At 47.8% G+C, this 24,303-nt stretch overlaps 1 protein-coding gene across 2 annotated transcripts; it reads right to left on the bottom strand.

The window, feature by feature from the left end:
- Positions 1-464: 464 nt before the first annotated feature.
- On the bottom strand, positions 465-23,119 carry hibch (3-hydroxyisobutyryl-CoA hydrolase). Of its 2 annotated transcripts, none has more exons than XM_062534576.1 (14): positions 23,006-23,119; positions 22,521-22,569; positions 22,278-22,409; positions 22,075-22,159; positions 21,515-21,595; positions 21,351-21,403; positions 12,891-12,969; positions 7,715-7,860; positions 6,260-6,346; positions 4,981-5,039; positions 3,974-4,055; positions 1,574-1,693; positions 1,325-1,358; positions 465-1,013 (listed from the first exon to the last, which is right to left on the bottom strand). In XM_062534576.1, exons 1-14 carry the CDS (start codon positions 23,035-23,037, stop codon positions 898-900), a joined length of 1,155 nt encoding a protein of 384 aa, XP_062390560.1. In that variant the 5' UTR covers positions 23,038-23,119; the 3' UTR covers positions 465-897. The 2 variants fall into 2 exon arrangements, with proteins under 2 accessions (XP_062390560.1, XP_062390561.1); XM_062534577.1 differs by lacking the exon at positions 23,006-23,119 and adding an exon at positions 22,868-22,973.
- Between the last annotated feature and the right edge of the window lie 1,184 nt (positions 23,120-24,303).

The following is a 24,303-nucleotide window of genomic DNA, read 5'->3' as shown; positions in this document are numbered from 1 at the left end:
TAATTAGCTGGCCTGAGACCAACATCAGATCTCATTTGCACCCCCAGTTCTTAAACATCCTCAGCTACCTGTCGTATTTGGATTACATTTTGTCGCTTGACAATTTAACATCGGATGCAGTAGGCAATAAAGGCAATAAAGTCTGAGTCATGGCATGAAGTACGATGATTGTACTTCCCTCGCTTATTTGCTAAGGGTTTGAAGGAGCATGTGACCTACTGCAACAATGCCTTTGGTCTCTCTCGAAACACTATAGTGGTTCTTGTGTCCTTGAAGAACTGCCAGAACTGATAGCCCACGATGAAGTGCCAACTGATAGCCTTGTAGGTGAAATATTACATGCAAGAGACTTCCCGCAGCTTCTTGATGTCTGTTTCAAGGAGAACATCAAACATTTCTAATGTCACCGCATGTGCTGTGATCAACACAAGTAATAGGATAAAAAAAAAACCTGAGTACACATCTAAAGCCGAGTTCTTTATTGAGCCTGTTCATCAACGGTTCATTGAACCAGTTCATCTATTTCAGACCACGTCAGATACCTTGAAAATAGTCTTCAACAGTGAGGACATACAGTACTGTAGGAATGCAATTAAAAACAGAAACATTCAGAAAATCAGACCACAAACTCCACCTCTATATTGTGGTTTTTTTTTTACAAAGAAATTATCAAATAGTATCAATCAATCAAACATAAAGCACTAAGTGGTGAGTCCGCATGGATGCGTGCCAATTATAGCACATGCTGTAGTGTCTCACTTCGAGCTGCCACCGTCAGCACAGGACAGGGCTCACTGGCACTCTGTGCCCACTACCACAAAAGGCCATGGGGTGAGGATGGCATGTGGGAGAGCCTGTGCGATAAGGATCCCTGGGGGCCTGCCAGGGGCAATGGTGCTACAGCTTGAGGTCACATTCCCCCAGGGACTTGAAGCTGTCCTCCACGGACTGCTCGGAGACTTCCTCCAGGGTGCCTGGTTTCCACTTGGGGCTGTGGTCCTTGTCAATTAGAACTGTGCATTTAGAAGTGAAAGGGGTGACCGATCAGTAAGGCATGTGGGGTGGATACAAACAGATTTGTATCAACAACAACAAACTGTTGATGATTTTTGCAACTAGTAAAATGAACAGATTCTTCCTTGTTTATGAAAAAGGACTAACGACTCATGACTGAGAAGGTCATGCTGGTTTTTGGCTATGCTGCAATTTTGATATTTATCTTAGTAGAAAAGGGGAACTTCTTTGATTTATATCTGGGCGACCTCTCCAAAAATGATATTCATAAAATGACATGTTTGTGTTGTAAAGAGTATGACCATCTTACCTGCTCTAACCCCTTCATAGAAATCTTGACCTTTCTGTAAAGAGGAGATACCACATGCACATTTTAATTAACAAGGACTACTAGGCACATTTCAGCACCATACAATGTACTCTTAAAATACATCTACACTTAAATAATCAACCATCTCTGATGGCAATGATGAGATCGCGTAATATCCAAAGATGACGGTGAGGGTAAGCTGAAGGGATGGAGGGAGGGAGGGAGGGAGGGAGGGGGACTGAGACGCACCATGCAGGCTTGGGTCAGCCTGTACTCCATGACCAGCACCTCCTGCAGGGTCATGGAGGCCCCATGCTCCAGCTGTTTGAGTGTTAGCTTCATGGACGTGGGAGACATCTTGGCAATAGTCTGTGTGAGGACAAAACAAACGTAAACAGAGAGTGAAAAGAAAAGAAACAGGCCACCATGACATCTTTCCCATCTACAGTACTGCCACTAAGGAATGTCGCGGCATGATCACACGGTCAGCATCACATGGACAATTTATCATACAATTGCTAATCCAAATGTACACATTTGAAGATGTCTTAGGTGAAGATCCAGGTATATGAAGATGATGTTTGTCTATGAATATATCAATGTTTAATGATCTTGGTCCTAGTCCAAGCTTTCTCCACAAAGTAGCAAAGACACTTCATCGGTAATCAGCAACACGGGAGGGATAAGTAAGACACCTGACCATATTCTTAATATGGTTGAATTAACTGAGTATTATAAGGTAATTAGGACCTGATTAAGTTGTAACCTCATTAGAAAAGGTACAGTATCTCCATCCCCCATCATCATAATTGCCTTCCCCTGAGGCGTAGATCTGGGAGAGCATGACACGAACAGGGGAGCTACACCAGGCGCATAACTGAAGCACTTCGGTTTGCGACATGTGAAATCCATTCCCCCCCCCTGAACGTACGCCCTATTGTCGCATCTGGTGTAGCTACTAACTTCCATTGATTATAGTGATTATTAACTGCTGCAGCATGCGCATCATGAATGGAGCGCTTCAGCTACGCGCCTGGTGTAGCTCCCTTGTAGCTGTTGCTATGATGACACCATCTCATGCATATGAACATGAGATACTGATAAGACCCTGTGGCCTCCACCTCTCTATAGCTCTATTGCTGTAACAGCTGACGGAGTTGGGCAGAGACAGCTAGCCTGTCATAACAGGTCCGTGATGGGCAAGTCCAGCGGGCGTACTGAGCTGGGCAGGCCAGGCCATGAGCACACCTGCACTGCCACCTCGCCTCCCTCTCACCGAGCTCCACTCAACCTTGTGCTTTTATCATCAAAACAAATGGAGCCTGCGGCGAGGTCAACCCTTAACTCGCTCTTACGTGGACACGTCATTCAGTATTGTCCACCGGACAACAGCCAAAGACTCTTGACTGCTACTATATCATTTCAAAATAATACAGACATGTCTCTTCTGGTCAGTTCATCAAATTACATTTGCAATCCACACATTCTCTGTGTTCTCAAATATTTACTTTACTTGCTACTTTGCATTTTTCAAAGGAAGGTGACCGTTGCCGGGGTCAGCCATTCTGCAGTTTGCAGTATAGGCTCACAGACCCGACACTGGCAAACAGATTCTTTTTTTTACGTTGTGCGCATCATCCCCATGCTGCGAGAGGCCAGTCCGAGCACAAATAGGCTTTCTTCCGCTAATGATTTATAATTGAATTCAGACGACATTACGCAACTCTGGAGCAGCACAACAGAGGGCTTTTTAAAAAGTCAACGAGAAACAGAATCCAGCTGGCCTCAGTTCACTCCTTTTCGCCTCTTCCCTCACCCAATCTCAGGCCTCCATGGGCGACCCTACACCTCGGAGCGAGCACCAAACACAGGTGTTTTTCAGCACCTTTGCTTAAGCCGGGAAGGATAAGCCTAACCCTATTAAGAGCTTACACAGCGCTATTACGTTTTTAATGAGACGCTCATCACAAATGTGCTCCCACTAATGGGGAGGCGAAGGGGGTGGGGGGGGGTCAAACCCTCCGGCACACAGCCGGAGGGAATCCAGAAACCTCTCAGTTTTATCCACAGCAGCTGACATTACGAGGCTATTAGGTGTCTAGTGGTGCATTTGGTTCTCCAGTGCCCTTTCCCTGCCTATGACTAATATTTACATGTTCTTGGTGCATGTACTGCTGAAAGTGGTCCCTGTGATGGTGGTGAATCAGAGCTCCATAACAAACAAATGAAGCTGAAGTGGACCACACACGTACTGTACACCTGTTTACATTCTTGGGCTTTGTGGAAATTCAAACAAGGACGGTTATAACCACATCAATAAGCAGTCTATTCGTGTTAACATTACTAGGCGACAGGAGAGCAAGCAAAATCAGTTTGATGTTATGACGGACATTACCCCCATCAACGATATACAGTCCATTTACGTTAACATTACTTGGTGACAGGAAAGTAAGCAAGTGGTTAAGATGTTTTGCCCAGAGGTGTATTTTATCTTTGTAACTGATGGAGCCCTCTTCCTCATTGACAGGAGGTAAAACAAAGACTGCCAGGGCATGACAAGGAGTCTGGGATACTTCAAACAAACAAGGAGCGGTTTAATTGCTCTATCAGATAATCATTAGACGACGACATTCTCTTTTCAATGCCTACCTCCACCTGCTTCTTAGCAAATGGGGAGCCATCCTTCTTTAGATTCTCAACGATCCCCTCCACACTGCCAGCATCAAACAGCCTGCAATGGAAAAAAAAAAAACAATAGCGTGAGCTAGAGAGGACCCCGTGAGATGTCCTTGTGATTGAGTGATACTGCCGACTGCCATCCAAGCTCCATTCAGCTTGGATGCGATGTGATGCTTCACACAAACCTACAGTAATCTGCAACTCATCTCGAGATGTGAAATCAACCAGAAAGCACGGAGGCAAATGTCACAGACGTGTTTACATAAATTATTGAGGTCTGCAAGCCAGCCGCAGTTACAGTACACACGGCCCCCCCCCTCTGTACCAGGAGATTTGAAAAAGCAAACTTTGATAAGACAGACCTTTTCCCCTAAGGCAACAGAACAATGCTTATCGACACAGATAAAGCATGCACTTTGTTTGGGGAACAGTAATCAGTCGGTTTGTTCTTTGAACTTGAGAGTAGCGGCACATACAGTACAGTATTCCAAATGGTGCCACTACCTAAGGGCAAGAGGAAGCAACAGGCCTCAGGCTCTGTTGTGTTGTGTGCGATTTTCCCCATAAGCCACTAGATTGTGGTGAGCCACTTAGCATGGCCAATCAGTTTTGGAGTGTGACCATCCGCTGACGTCAGTCTGTTTTTTTTCCCCTTGAGGGGATCCAGTTTCACGGCAGAATTCTGCTCTGTTTCATGAATCCGCTCATGCTGAAGTGTCTGTCAAGACTTATAATATTGCTGGAGTATGCGGGGCTATCTACAGGGGTTTCTACACTGACTGTGGAGATTTTAGGGTACAGTATTAGAGAAAAGCCAGTGCATTATGCATCAATATATTTTCTCTAACAATCTAAAAACATTTTTCTCCCAGTTTCCCTTCTTTTGGTATCAGGCAATCGAATATTGTAAAACGAAGAGAGCAGCAGAGAGACATCAAAAATAGACGAACATAATGGAGTGACAGTTCACTGTTTACCTGTTGATTGTTTCCATGTGCTGCTCGAGGGCAAACGGTTTGTCTGCATCCAGTCCACTCTACAGGAGAAATATACAGGACAGTTCTTTAGTGTGTGCATGTGTGTGTGTGTGTGTGTGTGTGTGTGTGTGTGTGTGTGTGTGTGTGTGTGTGCGTGGCCTTGACATTTTTGACAGTTTTAGTACCGTTCAATCACTGACCACTACACTCCTCCACATTCTAATCTGATGAGGCTGCTGGGGAGTCTCTCTGAATATGAACCCCTCATAGGCAGCATGTTTATAGGCAGCATGTTCGTACACAGCCACTTGGTAGCCTAGTGCATCTAGCCCTAGGGGGCTAACAAGGTAGACACGACACAATGCAAGCAAATGGTTCAATCAAGGAAAAACTGTTAATAGCACAAACAAAAGCGCACACACACACACACACACACACACACACACACACACACACACATTCTCTCTCTCTCTCTCTCTCTCTCTTCTCATCAAACAGAGCCCTTGGTCCAACTCAACGGGTACTGCCAAGGCCCCCTATCAAAAGGGCTGTGTATTTACATTCTTCTCATGCCAATCTTAATGTTGGCAGCATTACAGTCTGGATAAAACCATGTCTTTCCCAGGATATACTGGGCGTGCCTGAAAAAGCCTGGTCACGACTCAATAAACAAATACAGGACTTATTTCACTAGATCATGCTGTAACCTGCAGTCGATCTGACTGACTGATAACACACAATCTTCAAAATGAAAAAAAAGAGAGAACAATCTACAAAGCAATAAATGTATAAGACGTCATAAAACAAAAGGGAGAGGGCAAATCTAAGGAGCTGCCTTTTTATACCCAGGGGGATTTCCACACAAGGGCCAGTGCATTTTCACAGGGCTGCTGTTTTGCTGCAGCTCTCTCTCTCTCCCAGGCTGTTCCCTGGTGCAGGGCTCCACGGAGTCTGAGCTTAATCTGCTCTGCGGCCCCAACCCGCTCCCCTCCGGAGCCATCTTTACAGGGCCTCCTGGCCTGAACAAGGGCAAAGCCAGCAGGAGAACTACTCTCCATAATAGCTCCATAACCCCCCCCCCCCCCCCCCCCCCACAGCAGAGCATGGTACTTTGATCTCTGAATTGAGGAGACACGATGAGGATACAGACTCAAACAGACATTAGACTCAAACTACCTTTACGACACGACGTACCACCAATGGAGATGTTCAAATCCCCTTATCCATTTATGAGGTAAACATCGTTGTATGCAGTACTGTAGGTGTCTAAATCTTTTACCTGGTGCTGGTATGAGTCCAGCACTTTAGCCACATCGCTCATGGAGGGAGACTTCAGGTCAACCAGAGCCTTCTCAAGGGCAGCCATCTGTAAGGAGAGCACATCAAGGTCAACTGGGGATACTCGAGTCTGGCCACACCATTAACAGCCGAGTGAGGGCAGGAAAGGACCTCCTCAGTCACTCCAATAGGGCTCAAGCATTCTAGGAATATTGCCGCCATTTTGGTGGCCCACCGAACGTAATAATCCATTCATTCGGATGCAGAAGAGAAGAGGCAGAATATTTATAGCATTAGATATTCTTTTCCTCTTGCGATCGTGGGTTGCGCTGTTACACCCCACTACACAGCAACATACGACCAAGTAGGCAAAAACTAAGTAACAGGAACACACTAACAGGCGGGAGTAAATCCATAGGAATCCATAGTAAACCAAGGGGTGAGGCTGCCAATATGGCTTCCCCGCAAAGTTTTCACGTCACGATCCCGAGTCCTACTCATGGGATTCATTTGGTCCCTTTCCACAAGAGTATAAAATCAAGCACCTTGATTATGAATGCCGCCTGCATGATGCTTGATTAATACACCTGTGTGGAAAGGGACCTGATGAAACCCATGAACACAGCACCTAAACGAATGTTCAAACACAAACAGTCTTTTCATGTAACAAGTGAGTTGAATTACAGGATAAGACAAAGAAATGACATGAGTATGACTGGCAGGATGACTGAAATGGACATGGGGATGGGTGAACAACAGACTGGTTTACTGACATAGATAAAAGGCTTACTGACATATACGTAGAGAAAAGTGAAGATACAGGCGGAAAGGGTGTGTAAGTAGCATGTAGTAAAGACAAACTAGATAGATGTGATGATCTTCAGGACATGAAGGCCATTAGCCACTCAACTGAACAAGGTCTGCACTGTACAGGGCTATGCTACTATCCTGGTCTACAGCTTATGGTGATAGTCTTCACTACATCTCAGCTGAACAAGGTCTGCACTGTACAGCGCTATTCTACACACATTCTACTGGACTCTCTGGATGCCCTTTGTAGTGTGAGTTCACATATGTTTCATTTGGCTCTGGCTGTGCGTTTTAACACACACACACACATACACACACACACACACTCTCTCCTGCTAACGGGTGACCTGTCCTGCTGCTGTTGGCTGGTGTTCTGTCCTTGACCAGTGTTGCCGTGTTGGCTTATCACCGCATGACTCTCGCTCCAGCAGAGCCTGTTCTTGGGACGTTCCCTCATTCTCCCCCCCCTCCCCCCTTCAGAAGCACATGGACTCAGAGCCAGCGCCGCAACTTTTGCCTGACTGGGTCCTGGCATGAGCCGCTAGCGCCCCACCGGTTGGCACCGGCCGCCGATGATGACTCAGCGAATGGTTCTTGGGCAGTGCCCGCCGCTCGGCGTGATGCAGAGCCCGTGACGCGCCCGTACCTTCTCTGACTCCACAAAGTGTGTGGCCACGCCCGCCCGCAGCACGTCCCGGCCTCGGAGACGGAATCCGGTCAGCGACAGGAAGAGACCCAGGCGGCCCTGGAGCCGGGGCAGGAAGTAGCCGCCCCCGACGTCAGGAAACAGGCCTAAAAAGTGAAAAGATACACACACATCAAAAGAGGTCACAGACGAAGGTTATGGGACATCCAGGAGTGAGAGGTGGTTTGTTTGTGAAGTGTCACTGCCTCGGCCAAAAGAAACCAACCCTGACCAAAAGAAACAGTAAACTTCACAAATGGTCAAATTCATACGCCAAGTACCCTCTATTTCAACAACAGCTGAGACTGATCGATTCCAACAATAATATTTACAGAAAATCCTAATAAGCTCCATACACGGGACATCCTTCCTCTTAGTCGCTTACATTCCTGATAAATAGAGCAAGTGTCTCACATCACTAAGGAGACCAGGGGGGTGCCTCTCATTTTGTCTTTTATACATCCTCCCTTCCTTCCTCAGTCCTCGTCCTCACTGATCTACATAGAGAATGATGGAGCGGCAACAATGGAATAGCTAGGATATCCGATAGTCTAACCAATGTTAGTTAAAGATCAGTGGGAACGAGCCTGGAGGACCGAGCATCGAGGATCAAGGAGAGAGGTTGAGAGGCACCCCGGGAGAGCCAGAGAAGAGAAGACCTGGCGTCTCTCAGACACCCAGAGGGAATGTCCCCTCTCAAGAGTCTGTCTGTGCCAGCAGAGAAAGCTCTCACTGACGTCCACAGGAACTAATGGAAACAATGTGGCCGACCTTCCCGTAATTTCATGTCTGATTCCCATTAGAAGCCAGGGCTACCACAAAAAGGATAACTCTGTCAACCAATTAGCTGTAAATCTATTTACGCGGACACCGCAACGACGAGGCAAACAGACGGGGGTTTTGGCTGTTACATAACGGAGGGCTGGGGCAAAACAAGTGGCCTGTTCAATTCTCATTCGATTCTCATGCGATTTATCATCGTATTACGGGGATTTCATTCATAGAATGCTAAAATATAACACTCTTGGAAGATCAAATTGTTAAATGAGCCGATGATTTTTGAGCGGTGAGCAGGGGATCCCTCCTCCCGCTTTCCTCTCCCCCAAAAAAGAACAACAAAAAGCCCATGAAATAACACCATATCTCCCAATATGGCACAGTAAGGAGGGATGTGATGTGGCACTGGGATGGGGGTAGCGGACAGAGGATTAGGCCTTGCTGACCTGATTCCGGGCTGGAAAATGTAATATCATAAATGCAGATTACAGGGCGCAGTTCGCCCGCTTGCTTTGTCCCACCACCATGGGGACAGTTTAAGACACCAAAATCCCTTAATCTCACCACGGAGGGGGTTAAGGCAGTGGGGGTTGGGGTCTGTAAGCAACAGAAACGCAGATGGAGAGCACATTGTCCAGGAGGATTTTGGTGCACTCTCGTCCCTCACATTCAGCGAGCGAGTTCACACCATGCGGCGCGAAGTGCAGAACCGTGTCTGGCGACCCCAGCGCAGCCTCTGGTCAATAGGCAGGGGAGGAGGCGGGCATCTACGGCCTCTCGCATCAACAGTTCGCACATTCTGGTTCGCGACTGCAGATGACATAAAACGAGAGCTCGGCATTGGCCGAGCCTTCAGTAGCACGCAGCCTGAATTAATTACGAAATGATTGACGCTAATACACCGGCAAATCTGAGTGACGCGTCATCTCGGAAAAACAGAGCATTTGAGGGCATAATCCCGTAATTAAATTTCGCATAACATTCTGGGAAGGAAGCGAGGAAATGAGAGGAGGCGTCGTGCCTCCAGCGGACTTCACCCGACCCAGTCCGCCACCCCCCCCGCCCAGTCTCGCCACATTAAATCAGGACGCCGAGCAGAACCTTTCAGCGCCATGGCGGCCATGACACCCAGGGGCCCAGGAGCACTATAGGGGCAGGGGGGGGGGGGGGGGGGCGTCATGCCTGTCCTGCCGCTTCTGGCTCAGCTTTTAGAGTGCAGAAAAGCTGGAGATCCTCTGAATGGCCAACTCAGCATTACTATGGACATGGCGTTGCTGCTGCTGCTCTGGGATCAGGGCCAAGGGGCTTGTGTTGGGGGGGGGGGGGGGGGGGGGAGCAGTCGGGGGAGGGGTCATCTGGGTGGGAAGTAGGTGGTCCGAGGGGGTCCGGATAAGGCCAGTGCACTCTTTCCGTGGGGTGGGGGAGCTATGTAGGGGTTAGTGCTATTCCTGGAGTCCTCACACCCCTCTGACCCTCCTCGCTGCCCTTCAGGTGAAAGTCAGAGACATCCGCTCAGCGAGACGTGACCACTGCCACGACCCCCCCCCAAAACAAAAACAACACAACTACTGGCAAAAGATTAATCACTCGTTATCTTCCATGGAAAAACTCTCTTGCGCCATCCATGCAATCTTCATGGTCTAAACACTCTCCAAAGTCAAACACCACGTTGCGCAACATCGACTCAATAGCAGATTTTTTTTTTAGTAAGAATAGCGTGGCGGCCTGGGCAGAGCCTGACCATTAAGCTCGATCAGAGGCAAAGAGGATTAACCTACTACTACTTCAAGCTAAAGGACAGTGAGAGGCGCTGTGCGTCTTCATGCCATTAGCCAAATGACTGACAGCCAGTCATGAACACCCTCCCCCTCCCCCCCCCCCCCCCCCTCCGGCTCTATCTCTGGGGGCCCGGAGTTGTGTGTGATGTGAGCGGCAGCCTAAGGTGGGACGTGAGCGTGATGTGAGCGTGATGTGAGCGTTATGTGAGCGTGATGTGAGCGTGATGAGCGGATGGCAGCGCTGCTGATCCCTGGGATCTGGTCCAGGCGCCGCTGTTCATCCGCTGCTGAGGCGCAGGCCTGCATCACTAATGATGGGGAGGAGAGGAGGAGAGGAGGAGAGGAGGAGAGGAGGAGAGGAGGACGGGGCCACTGGAGGTCAAGGACGAACTCCGTTCATCACAGATCCAATGATTTACGACACGGCCGTGAAAAAAAAAAAAAATACTTCACTCCGTGTGAGGTCGATTTAACCAGAAGAAGGCTCTAAATAGCCAGACATCTGTTTCATTGGAGAGCACTATGACATTTGAGAACAAATGATGCGAGAATAAATCTGGACAATGCAGACGCATCTAAAAGCGAGGCAGGTCTGATGCAAAACTACATGCTCTATCGAGTGCCAGCAAATTACTGACTCTTGAGTCTTGAGCTTCACGTGTTTCGGCAAGCAGGAAATAGCCATGAATAATTCAAGAAGACTGTTGCAGACAACATCAAAAAAGCTGAGCGGGTCCATCAGCTTTGGGTTGCTCACAGAGCAAAACATCCAAACAGACAGAGAGCCAATCCCTCCAGTTTTTCACAATTCTGTGATTGCAGAAATGTTCAAAATCAATAATTTAGCACATTTGTTTGTGATGCATGCATATTTTCTTCTTTACTGCAAAACATGCATGATATAACCCCAAAAAGTCACTGATGCTAAATCTCATTTCTGTGTCCTGCTGATGGCAGACTTTCTCCGTCCACCATTTAGAATTAAGCATCAGCGCCCAGTGGAGCATTTTGAAGAAGAGAATGACAAAAGTCAAAACTATATAATTGAACTGTCCATATGCACCAGGTAAGCTACAAAGCTTCTGGAAACTCTACAAAACCAGTTGAGGATATCTTACACTTTAATCAATAGATCAATCTTTGCTTCAAGCAGCTAAAATTACATTCAAAGTTGATATTCAAAATAAAGGAGCCTTTGTGCGGTTATCAATTGCATACATGAGATAAACAACAGCAGGGACAGCTATGCCCAACAGGGACCATTTCAGTGGGTCATACAACTCCCCTTGAAAAGCAATCTGGCCTCAATAAATCTCTGCACAGGCCTGATAACAGGAATCCAACATGGCGTCTCCTTCAGATGACCAGTGCTTGAGAGCCACATAGCTGGCCAGCGGACACGGGGGGGGGGGGGGGGGGGGGGGGGCGTGAGCGTGAGCGGAGGTCAGCGTGGCATGAGCCAGTGAGTGCGTGGCATGCACTCAAGTACAGGAGTGGTGTGATACCCACCACCACGTAGGCAGACATCGGAGCGCCTTCTGTTCTAGAAGACCTTGGGTGGCAGATGGACTGCCTAAATTGTGCCTCTCAACAACACAATACAAACAAGACTTCATGCCTATAATGAACGTAAACATGCGATTGTTGAATGACGGACATGTTTCAGCTCCAGATTCTGAGGAGGAGTTAGTTGCCTGATGATTATGACCTTGGGTTTAAAGGGCTCCATATTACACAACCGACAGTGTAAGACTAATTGTTTCCTTACTGTACCTCTAGCTAGAGCCCATCTGTTGGGTTTTATGATTAGCTAACAAGGAAAGTTCAGAAGGCTTTTATTCTCTGAGGAAGGGGGTCAGCAACTCCACTCCTAATGCTAACATCCAACCCATTTACTATTTAATGAGACTGGAAAACAAAGAGCTCCGAAGGGAAGCCCAGAAGCTCACAAGCCATCAGTCAGAAGAGGACTGCTTACTGTTGCCTAAACACATAATAAACCACTACACATTTATAACCAATTAATTTCAGTTGTGGTAGTAGCAGAGAGGGCTAAAGCGGAGTAATCAAGGGTCTTTTAGAAGTTCTAGAACATTCTAGAACTTCAAAAACATTCTAGAACATCTGAAACATCTGATTGTTTACACCCAGAGTGATCAGATGTCCTCCAGGCCCCCTGCATCTCACATCCGTCTCTCTGCAGCGAGGACTTTCCCCATCGCGCAGTGCATTTGGCCCCACTCACGCTGGGATCCGGCTCCAAGACGAGAGACTCTCCTGAGGCCTGAGGTCTGAGCCAGTGTGCTAACACGCCCCCTGCATTATTAATGCCGCCAGACCAGCACCACCAGACTGGCCACAAACCAGGGCTGAGTGAGAGGAGAGAGAGAGAGGGAGAGAGAGACACAGAGAGAGAGAGAGAGAGAGAGAGAGAGAGAGAGAGAGAGAGACACACACACAGACACAGAGAGACAGACAACAGACAGAGAGAGAGACAGAGAAAGATAGATAGAGAGATAGATAGAGAGAGAGAGAAGAAACAGAGAGAGAGAGAGAGAGAGAGATAAAACATGAGTCCTTACCAATGGCAGTCTCTGGCATGGCGAAGAGTGTCTTCTCTGTGGCCACCCGAAACCGTCCGTGAACCGACAGGCCAACGCCCTATGGGAGGAGAGAGGGATAGAGAGGGAGAGATGAGGAGGGAGAGATGAGGAGGGAGAAGGGAGAAGGGAGAAGGGAGAGGCATGGGCGATCGATACCTGGGACTGAGCAGTGAGAGGGGCAGCACAGATGGGCAGGGCCCAGAGAGGGCAGCAGGCTGAGAGTGAAGCCACCACGACCCCCTCCCCCCAGCTCCGCCCGGGTAATTAAGAAGACTGAAGGGTATTAGGAGGGAGACGAGGAGGGCTAATGAAGGGAGACGGCCTTGGGGCAGATGCTCAAAGAGAGAGGGAGTGGAGACAAGGACAGAGAGAAAGATAGAGAGAGAGACGAGAGAGAGAGAGAAAAATACTGGGCGGGCCGCTCCCATACACATCTACCCGGCCCTGTTGTCATAGCAACACGGACCCACATTCCTGACGAGCGATCGGTACACCAGAAGTCGGAACCTGAAGTCAGAGTGTATCCCCGGCTGCTCCGCACAGCTGCTGTAGTGACTGTGCGTCTGGCAGAGACAAGAGGAGAGGAAGGGGAGGGTAGGAGGGGAGAGGAGAGGAGAGGGACCCGCCCATCACCAGCGCTGCTGCTGCTGCTGCTGCCACCACCCTGCTCTGACCTCCGCTGGCTCACAGCCACACGACCGACCACCCCGCCGGCCAAAGGACGCCGCCGCCCACGAACGCCGCGCTCCAAAAAGGTCACAAGGTGCTGCAGGCACGCTGCCGGCACCACCCTCCTCCTCCTCCTCCTCCACCACCACCACCACCACATCATGCCAGAGGAGAAGCAGCACGACGCAGGACCAGACACTCAAAAGGGGCCCCGGCACTCAACAGCGATGAGAGCTGAGCATTCAGCAGCAGCAGACAGTGAGAATAGGGTACAGGGCACGTAAACAAGAGATTTAAAGATTAATGCGCAGAGCACAAGGCAGTAAACCTGCATTCAGCTGGACACTACCAGAGCAGAGCGCTAGCATTGCTAATCACAGCTCAGCGTCGGGCAATCCCTTCATTTCATTAACGTACACAAACCAGCTACAGCTGATGCTAAAGCAACACCCGAGCTCAGGGCAGACCCTGGGAAAAAAAGTCCCTGGGAGACAGGCAACCTTCATAGATCATTAGGAGAGAGAAGCCGCCCTTAGTGTGTCCACAAGCACCATCCATCTCTGTCAGTAATCTGGGGCGCACACAGCAATAAGTTGTGGATTTTTTTCTTTGGTCTGAGGAAGTCCCTGAGGTGGAATTTGCCCACTCAGTATCAACTCCGGCCAGACCAGCGGGCACTTGCTGGACGGCGATCGATGCGGCCGGTCGATGCATATAAATTCTCACCAGTAAGAAGCCCCCCGCTGGACACCACGTTTTGAGATTTCTCTCAGCTGACGGGGGCCACTATTTCTTGTTCATGTTTTTCCTCCTCTGTTGCCATGGAAATATAAAAGTCATAACCAAACGATTCTAGAACAGAGCTCCGTTCTAGAATCTTTGGTCATAAACACAATGCACAGAATGTCCAGCTAAAGTGGAGCGTTGCCGCACATCTGGATCTGCTCCTCAGCCCTCCGTGGCCAAGAGCAAGGCCTGCACACACTGGGTGGGTCACATAGGCTTCCACATTCAATGCATACGCTGCGCAACAACAACGATGACAGATTACTGGCATCACCCACTCAATGTAACCTACAGTGCCACGGCGCTCCGCCGTCTTCCCGCCAGCTGTTCTCCGTCATCTTTACTGCAGCTCTCTCGGGGCACTAGTGCTGTGCGAAGAACCACGGGCGGTGGATGGAGGGGAGGGGTGGAGGTTGGGTGGGGGTGGAGGTGGGGTGGGGGGGTCGGGTGATATGGTAGAAGGGTGGAGTGGAGTGGAGTGGAGTGGAGTGGAGTGGAGTGGAGTGGAGTGGAGGGGAGGGAGAGGATAAACTGCCACTCTCAGGCTCCAGCTCACCTCAGGCGTGCGAGTGTCACCAACCACGGCAGACTAAACAGCAGAGGCGGTCGTGGCGGACGCTGCCCAGACCTCCAGATGCCTCCGCTGATGCCAGGCTCACACACATACTGTACACATACAGTGTTGCCCGTGCTGTTCCAGAAGAGGACACAGGCCTTGAGGAGGGTATACCAGCTTATCATGGGCACGACGAGAGCCAGCCGTCAGCCCGAGTTACCCTCATCCGCAGTGCCTCGCAGACGCCAGGAAATCGACAAAACATCCGTTCTTGCCTTCGGTGCAAAAACAACCGTTAAATAGCGACTGTGTGGGTGTCTAAGAGGATCTAGAGCATTCACGCTGATTCTCAAGGCTTTCTGCTCCCAAACAGCCATAATGCACTCAGCCTCCATCACCCAACGCTAATTTCCCATCAGCATTTCTTATAGGGATTTAGGATACAACTACTCTCTCCTTTTTTTTTCTCAATCGGCCCAGAGCGGCGGCCAAGAGCTGGTACTGGAGCTGGGGTGTTGTCAGCGGCGTGGAGTGGACGGATGATTTATAAAGTGACTAATGGACGGCCGGCGTTTACTTTAGGGACACCTCGGGCCGAGGTCCTCGGCGCTCCGCAGGCTCTTAAAGGCGCGCACAAATCACGCCGGAGCTAGAGCAGAGCACGGCGCCTTTTTTCCTTTATTCATCACCCGTACACATGTCTTATGTCACCGACGCCGCAAACACACAGCGCCGCGCCGAGATGGTGCCCCCACAGGGTGGACATCGGCCGCGCAGAGTGGACATCTCAGGGGGGGACCAAGAGGGATGTGGAGAGGGCCGAAGAAGAACGCAACACCGAAAAACTGTTTAGCCGATCTCATTAAGTTGAATATCAATTACCTCAGTCTCTACCCTAAATGTCTACATGCCATTTTTAATGAAAGCGCAGAGCATTACCCGTAAATTCCCGACTATTAGCCACGGTTTATACATTGATTTTGCCAAATTTCTTCAGCTATGAGGTTAACACATGGATGCAGTTAATATGGTAATAATATGGTTCTGGTTAAGTTTCTCTTAATTTGCATACAACACTGCCCTGCGGCTTATACACAACGCGGCTAATATACAGGAAATTACTGTATCAGACTGAAATCAGACTGTTTACATACACATGCAACATCATGTCTCCATTCTATTTTAACACATGGAAAATAAAACGGGTTTTTTTTACGATAATGGTTGGTCACCATATAATGGTTAGACACTGTGGGCAACATCAGTCTGGTTCTGTCGTATGACACACGCTTTCGGGTGGAGAGAAACCATTCTTACCACTCAAAGATATTTACAAGCTGCTAGTAACAGCCAGCTCTTTAAACCAGGGACCTCTTCTCTGAAATGGAAAATACCAACTGTCAACAAGCAATATCTCACTGAAGTGGTCAACAAGTTTCCTCCAAACCACGTTCAAAGAATCTCTTATCTGCCAGTCATCATCACACACCGAGCATCTTGACTCTTTCACTGCAGTGGAAATGGGTCGCTGTGTACCGGGAGCTTTGAAGAAATCATCCATCTGACATTCCATTTAGAGATGGTCATTGGCTGGAGACAGCCAAGGTACCAGAACATGGAGAAAACATCACAAGGGCAACACTGGAAATATGAACGTAAGGAAGCAATGATGGGTGAAAAAAAATGAAACAATTATTAGCTATGCGTTACTTCACGCATTCCATCATACCACTTGTGTATATGAAAGCAAGCTGTTGTTGCACAAACGCACAAAATAACATCAACTGTAACCCAGAAAGCGCATCATTGCCTTAGACGGCACCAAGCGTTTTCTCGAAGACGACATAAAAAGACGTTAATGGCTGATAAAAATCTCCCCCGTTTGAACCGTGAGAGCATATAATACATTTACTGTAACAAAAGCCTCAGTCTGTGGACGAGCACGGCATGACTTCAATCAGCCATTCATGCAGCATAATGGGACATGATGGAGGGCTTTACAGCACGGCAGCGCAGCACAGCGCAGAGCAGAGCTACCGTGCGTCCTGGGCAAAATATAGTGTCAGAGATGTCTGCAAGAGGAGGTCAAGCAAACAGTAAATAAAGCTGCAATGAGTCACAGCTGACTGTGTGTCTGTGTGTGTGTGTGTGTGTGAGAGTGTGTGTGTGTGTGTGTGTGTGTGTGTGTGTGTGTGTGTGTGTGTCTGTGTCTGTATGTGTGTATGTGTGTGTGTGTGTGTGTGAGAGAGAGAGAGAGAGAGAGAGTGAGAGAGACAGAGAGAGAGAGAGAAAGGCTGTGTGTGTGTGTGTGTGTGTGTGTGTGTGTGTGTGTGTGTTTGCATGTGTGTGTGTATATGTGTGTATATGTGTGTATGTGTGTGTGTGAGGCACTGTGACTTGCCGTGCTGCCTGGCTGCTATCTACTGCTCCTGGCGGTGCCGTCATGCCTGAGAGAACCTGGTGATTAAGAGCTGCACAAGGGATCTCAGCACTAGTTTTCTGCACCCCAAGTCCCACTTTCAGAGAGCGCCACGGCTCTTCAGACTCCAGACTTAACGACCATATAAGGGCAACAAGCTCTCCAGATCGACGCAATCAAGACCTCTGTTTACATAAGATAGCATATGTACCCATCTGCGGTGCTCGGAACAGAACAGCACCACTGGAATCTTGCACGCTCTGTGCATTAATTACAAACGCGACCAGAAGGCCATTATCTTAATGTTCAGTGAACTGTCCATGTATATTTATCCACATTCACACTTACAAGGGCGCAGAGGGCCTTTAGGTGGGGATACTTAAGCACGCGTGCATGCCGAGAGTCTCTGTCCAGTGCTAACAGGCAAATGCTATCACCCACATTACAGTACGAGTAAAGGAAGGTAGATGACAATGATAGATGTAGAGGTGCTCTTCAGTGGCAGAGACCAGCGCTCTCTGGTAGTGGTAGGCAGCTGGGTGTAGCGAGCTGTGACTTGTGTCCCTGGCGGCAAGCAGACCTCATTTCACAGACCCAAAAATCACCTCGAAAACACACACGCAAACACACTTTCAAGTTGGTGACGCATAGTACTCTGCTATCTGTAGATTTAACAGCCTCGCAAAAAGCCCAAGGGACTCAGGGATGGGTCAGAGTAATCGTCATTTAAATACAATGGTCAGGCTCTCACCCTTTCTACCATCTGTCGCATATGACCTTCTGCTGACAGAAACTGGACAGCACCTATGTGAGCACAGTACACAGGCATGTTTGCCGAGGCAGGTGTGCCGTACGTGGTGCTCGGTGGTGCAAAGGACTGGCTGTCTGATTAGGCTCCAATAAAAACCTCCTATCTTGAGAGAGGATGAAACGCTGCTTATCACATCAACTTATCAACACAAATGGCACCGTCATAGCAGTAAGGAAGGACCATTAAAAGTAATCAGCCATGACGCTATTGTTCGTTAAATAATTTCTTTCGGTCAAAAAAAAGAAACTTCGGACTATGACTATGACCGATCAAGCCATGAGTCACACGTCAGGTGAAGCTCCAGCGCACCGTCCACACGGCGAAAGGAAAGCACCTGTCTGCCGCTCTGCAGCTGGTTAGCTTTGATAGGAGCAGACGCCAGATCCGCCTGATCCATTAGCCTGCTGCCACACATAGCGATGCCCACACAGGTAAAGCCTTGTTAGCGGCACCTGCTCTGGAGAAGGGCCCTGGTGCACTCCTGCCAAAAAGGTCTCGGAGTTATGCCCTCGCCGAGAGGAGCGAGACGCTTCCAGCTGACCGGGGAGCACAGCTGCTCAGCACACATCAGCTTCAGTTCCACGCCTCTGGCTCCAGTCATTCACGGAATTTAAATCTCTTTCCCTGCAGGAATCTTCCCTTACCCATGCTGGAAATATGCATTGAAAAAAAAAAAAAAAAAAAACACCCTACATTCTCCAGTGACTTGGAGTTCAATTTAAAAACCCATAATAGAGAGGCAGCGATCTAGAAATGAATCGTTATTTCCATCTCCAACGGAGGAAGAGTGATGGGGATCAAAAGGTCGAGCATCTTTTCTGAGAAGGTTTCTGACAGAGGGCACCTCTGCCAAGTATGATTCTATCAAGTGCCGTGTCTTTGCCCAACGAGCATTCCAGGAGTTCTCCAATTGTGGGCCTCTCGGTCTAGTCAGTGAATGATGCAAGGGTAGGGTTCCGCATATGTCTCATCCACTGACAGAAGATCAAGAGCTTGTCTTTGAGAAATGCCATCTTTCTTTCGTAAAAAAGCCATTTGTTTCTGAATCTTAAAATAAAATAAGACTAACAGGTGTCTGTAACCCCAACAAACCAGCCTGTGGTCTTCCATCTCCTAAAAATCTCACTAAAATAACTGTGTGAACTATGGAGGGGTGAAGTTGGGTTGTGTACGCTCCAGGCCAGCCCCATTCGTCACACAGTGACAGCGGTCACCACGCCCCTGTCTCCCACTCTGAACCCCCGTAGCCCCAAGATTTATGTCCTAAATAATGTTCCAAATATAAACCTAGGCTGATGCCGTTTCAGCAACCGGTCACCTCATTTCATATTGGAGTCTGGCTGCCAAAAAAGATACATGTTTTGGGTGCAGGCTTCAGACTTCAGACACAGAAAGGTCCTGCTTAACCAACTCCACAGTGTCTAGAGACCCTTCAGGGCCGTTCACACCAAGAACGATAACTAACGCCGATAACTATAAACAAATATCGCTCTTGTTAATATGAATGACGACGTTCACACATAAACTGTAACAATAACGACATGAAGAACGATATCATTGGGGATCCATTTTAGAGCGATTTTGAGAACGATAAAAAGCTCCCATTATTTACACAAGGAGAGTCAGTGTGAATGCTGAACGGCCCTTAAGAGACATCAGACAACACAATATACGACAGGAGACACAAAACTATATCTAGAGACACTCCACCTGTGTGACTGTGACTGTTGCTTATTAGTCATGGGGACTTGAATGCAAGCAAGTCTGGCAGCTCAGTGAGTAGGTGAAGCATCACGTTGACAGACTGATGCACTGGAGCTGGCGGCTCCCTCCACCTACACGTTCTCTCTCCACTCTCACGGCGCCTGCCAGACACTCACACTAGGCCCGCGCCCTGACCACTGCACACAGCCAGGGGACACAAGACAAACGAGCAACACAAACCGCTCTGACAGAACCAGAGTTCTGCTCTCCTGTGCTGCATCAGACGTTACACACACACACACACACACACACACACACACACAGGCAGCGACAACAACAGAAAAAAAAGGCTGCATTCGGTGGGGCAGGCGTGTGCGTTTTTTTCCGGTCACGGATGAGCAATCGCAGAGAAGGTCCTACAAATCACGTTGAGGCGAACTGCACTCATAGAGTTGTGCTCCAAACTGCAGCAGCCCAAGCAAACGCTTGTGTCCCTGGGAACATAGGGAGGCAAGGTTTCAATTCAAATTCTAGACAGGTCTACTGGAGAGAGAGAGACAGAGAGAGAGAGAGAGAGAGAGAGAGAGAAAGAGAGAAATCAAAGTGTGATAGCAACATGCTCTCCCCTGTGTCATTCCACATCCTGACCAATCAGAAGCCACCTGAGTCTTAATTCAAAGGAAACTAGTGAGGATATATGCCGGCCAAACACAGCTCACTGCTACCCCCTGCAGGCCTGCTGTGAGGGGATTATAAGCCAGGCTTACGGCCATGTCACAGGTCATCATCACAAGCATATATAGAGAGGTCACATGCCAACTCACAGTGTGCTGGCCAAATAATAACTCTGACCTATCTGACACAGAAATCCACTATCCAAGTTAGTCCCAACACCCACACTCCCAATCTCTCGGCACTCCAGACGTCAATTAGACAAAAAATAATTGAAACACACAACTGACCCAAATTGGAGCATCTTTAGCAGTGCTAGCCACTTAATTAGTCGGCGTGTGACCCCACTCACAACCGTCCCACACACATCATCACAGCTGCAGAGCTGAGCTGAGGGCATCTGCATCGGCTCTGGCGTGACTGCCGTTCTCGGTAGCATCATGTCATTCCAGAATGCCATCGCTAATCCCTGCTGGATTTATCTCTGAACTTCCAATTAAACTAGTCCTCTATTTCCAATTGCTGATGAACTGAGAGAGCTCCTCAAATTCGGCTGGACAAATGAGAGCCGAACAGCGCCTTCTGAAGTCATCTTGTTTTTGGATAGGCTCTGGAGCCGGCCCTCTCGCCTATGTTTTTGCATCACCCATTTTCCCCCAAAACAGCTTTAACTGCAATGAATGAAAACATGTATGCTTGGCTGAGGATTTTATCTCCTTTGGTGCGCTCAGCCAAAGGATTTCTCATTACGCGCTCTTTGAGTGCCACCTAGAGGTCCTAAGGAGAACTACAGTTCAAAAACATGATGCCAGTGCTACTTACTCCTCCCATTGTTATTCCATCAATAAGGGCAACATAGGGCTTCTTATAGGTACCTAAAACAGAGGAGAAATAATTAACTAAGACCTGATATTAACAGAATAATGGAACACTAAATGATGTATTACAAATTAATTATACAACTATCTCTTTAAACTTAAACTTACCGATGGTATTGTTCAGTATGTACTCCTCTCTGAAGAAATCTTGAGCAAGTGGATCACCTACTTTTCCTGCATCTGTTACAGCTATGGAGAAACAGACCATCTTCAGGTAAATGTCAACAAAGACAAATCTAACTAAGCATGGACAACACTTTACCATCTGTTTGTGACAAAAAAAAGCATAAACAGCTAGGCTGGGTAAACCCTGCCTGATCTGCTGGCCATTTGGATTTCGCCCTGCAGCTCAGGCTGGAAACCTGCACATCTATCTCTCCTGCTTCCTGTCCACATCTTCTGGGTCCAATCACAAACTAGCTTATCCAAAAGGCGCACCCGGATCGTTGGTCTGATCGGTCGAAGGATTATCCAAAAGCGTACAGAGTCATTTGAACTATGCCCATTGATCATGCCTCTTGCGCAGTAAAAATAAAGCGCAGACTCCCCAGACTAATGTTCAATCTTAAAAGATTGAGCTCAGTATGGTGATAGCCAGACTAATGACCAGCTGTGTGGCACTAATAGATATACATGAATGGTAATGCTCATTCAGCTAGAGGTCTTACCTCTGATGTCCCCACCCGCACAGAAAGCTTTCCCTCCAGCTCCTTTGATGATCACAAGGTCGATCCCCGAGTCTTGGTCCCATTTCTGTAGAAAAAGTTGTTGACAACTAAGATTTGACCTATTTTCTAAAGTTCTCTGGCAATCAATTAATCAACACAGGCATTTCAAAAACACAACACGTGTTGTACGAGACGCCCTTCACCTTCAGTAGCGGATACATGTGTCTGATCATGGGGAGATTCAGTGCATTCAAGGCCTTGGGTCGGTTCAGTGTGATGACTCCAGCATTTCCCACTTTCTCTGAAAGAACCTCAGATCCTGCATGACTGGACATCTGGCAAGCAATAACAACATGGGGTATCTATGTACAACGGGACACATGTTGCAATGGCACAGGTTGATGTCAAAGTGCAAGGGGTTTTGGATTTTTATTACATGCACTTACCATATGACCTTGTATCCTTTGCAATCTACAGATTGACCCCAGTCTACACCTGACAAGTAGTGCACAGAGAAAACAAACTTTAATTCAAGTGCATAGTTCATGGTTCAGTTGACAGATCTGCGAGCCTGTCTGCAATTTCACACCATAATATAGTTGGCAACAATGTATCAGGAAAAGACTACATTTGATATTTTCTTCCTCATTCCTTCAATAGGCTGATGTGGCACAGCTACGTTTTGCACTAATGAACTACTTAGCTACAGTCTCACAGCAATACTCTGACGACAGCAGGCAAAATAAGTCTATTGTTAACAATTGTTTACAATGAACTAATCATTATAGGCTACCTTTGGACGATTTTGGGACCACTAGGCTAGCTAGCTGCCCTGCAGGAGCTGTCCTTCATTTGCATGACAGCTATTCTGTACGACGTGTTTTTACCAAAATCACAAATTACATGTGATGAACAGCAGGTGCACACTTACTTAAACGCTGATTTCAAAACTGTTATTGACATTGTGGTGCGTTGCCTTTCTTTCGATGAGCCAACGTGAGTCTACTGTCTGTGTCTTCCGAGCAGAGCTCTGGCAATATCAAACTACTGATTGGTTGATTTCACGTTCGTCATGGGGGCGTATACGGACGCAAGCACCATCGACAAAGAAACCGGAGTAAAGTTGCACGATTCATACGGATTCATACCGCAACACTGCCACCCTGCGTGTGTTAATGATATAACAACGATTTAAACAACCCATAAGCACAGAAATTAAGGACATTTGTGTTTGGTACATTATTTCTCTGTGGTAACAATGTTTTGGGGAAATACATCATGGAAAGCCTGTTGTCCCATTTGTAAGGAATATCCACTTGTGGGATGTGAGTTGCACCCAAAAAAAACCCCAGCTTATTCTGCCATTGACTCTTTTGGTGATTGTTGGATTGGATGGTTGAAGTTTGAAGAAACAAGACATTTTGACAATTTTACAATGCATTCATTTCACAAACAGGAGCCTCAGTAGCGTGAGGAAGAACCATACACAGCCACAACAGCCTGGCACCAAAGTGCACAGGGTGAGGAAAAATGGTCTTGGGGCGTCGTCTTCTTGGGACACCCACTTTGCAGTGTGTCCTTGACATCCCCCATTATGGAAGCCAGTTTGGAGATGGCACTAGGGCTCACTCCCTTTTGTGGAACAGCTTGAAACGGCCCTATCCACATCAGTCAAAAGCAGCAAGACAATTCTTGGAGCAGACACTTAGGCCTACTGACTGTAGGCCTAGCCGTTACAGTAGTAGGGCCCATGCTCACTGGTGCTGCCAATCAGGTGCCAATCAGGCCAGAAGCTCAAGTGTCAATATCCACCGCTAAACAACTTGTTTGGCAATGCACAACCTACATACTCAGCGCTGCTGCTCGTCCCGCAAATGTTCCCACGAATGCATGAAAGTAAACAGGCTTTCCAATGGTATGTAGGAATCTACCAAACACATATACCATCATTACTTTTTTGCTAAGTTTATTATAGTATTTTATATGATATTATATTGTATATCCTCTGTGTGTGTGTGTGTGTGTGTGTGTGTGTGTGTGTGTGTGTGTGTGTGTGTTTTTTGACATGTAGCCTGAGTTCAATTTTGTCAAAGCAGAGAAGTGTAGAATTGTTTGACAGCATTGTGCACAACTTAACTTAACTTAGGTTACTTATTTATTCAGTGGCCTAGTGATCCACTCCTGGGGAATTTATGTTTTTTATAGAGTTTTTTTTTTTTCTAGTCTGAG

The sequence above is a fragment of the Sardina pilchardus genome, chromosome 4 (assembly GCF_963854185.1).
Source record: "Sardina pilchardus chromosome 4, fSarPil1.1, whole genome shotgun sequence".
Taxonomy (NCBI): Eukaryota; Metazoa; Chordata; class Actinopteri; order Clupeiformes; family Clupeidae; genus Sardina; species Sardina pilchardus.
Note: the sequence above shows the minus strand (reverse complement) of the source record. Positions and strands in the feature narration are given on the sequence as shown.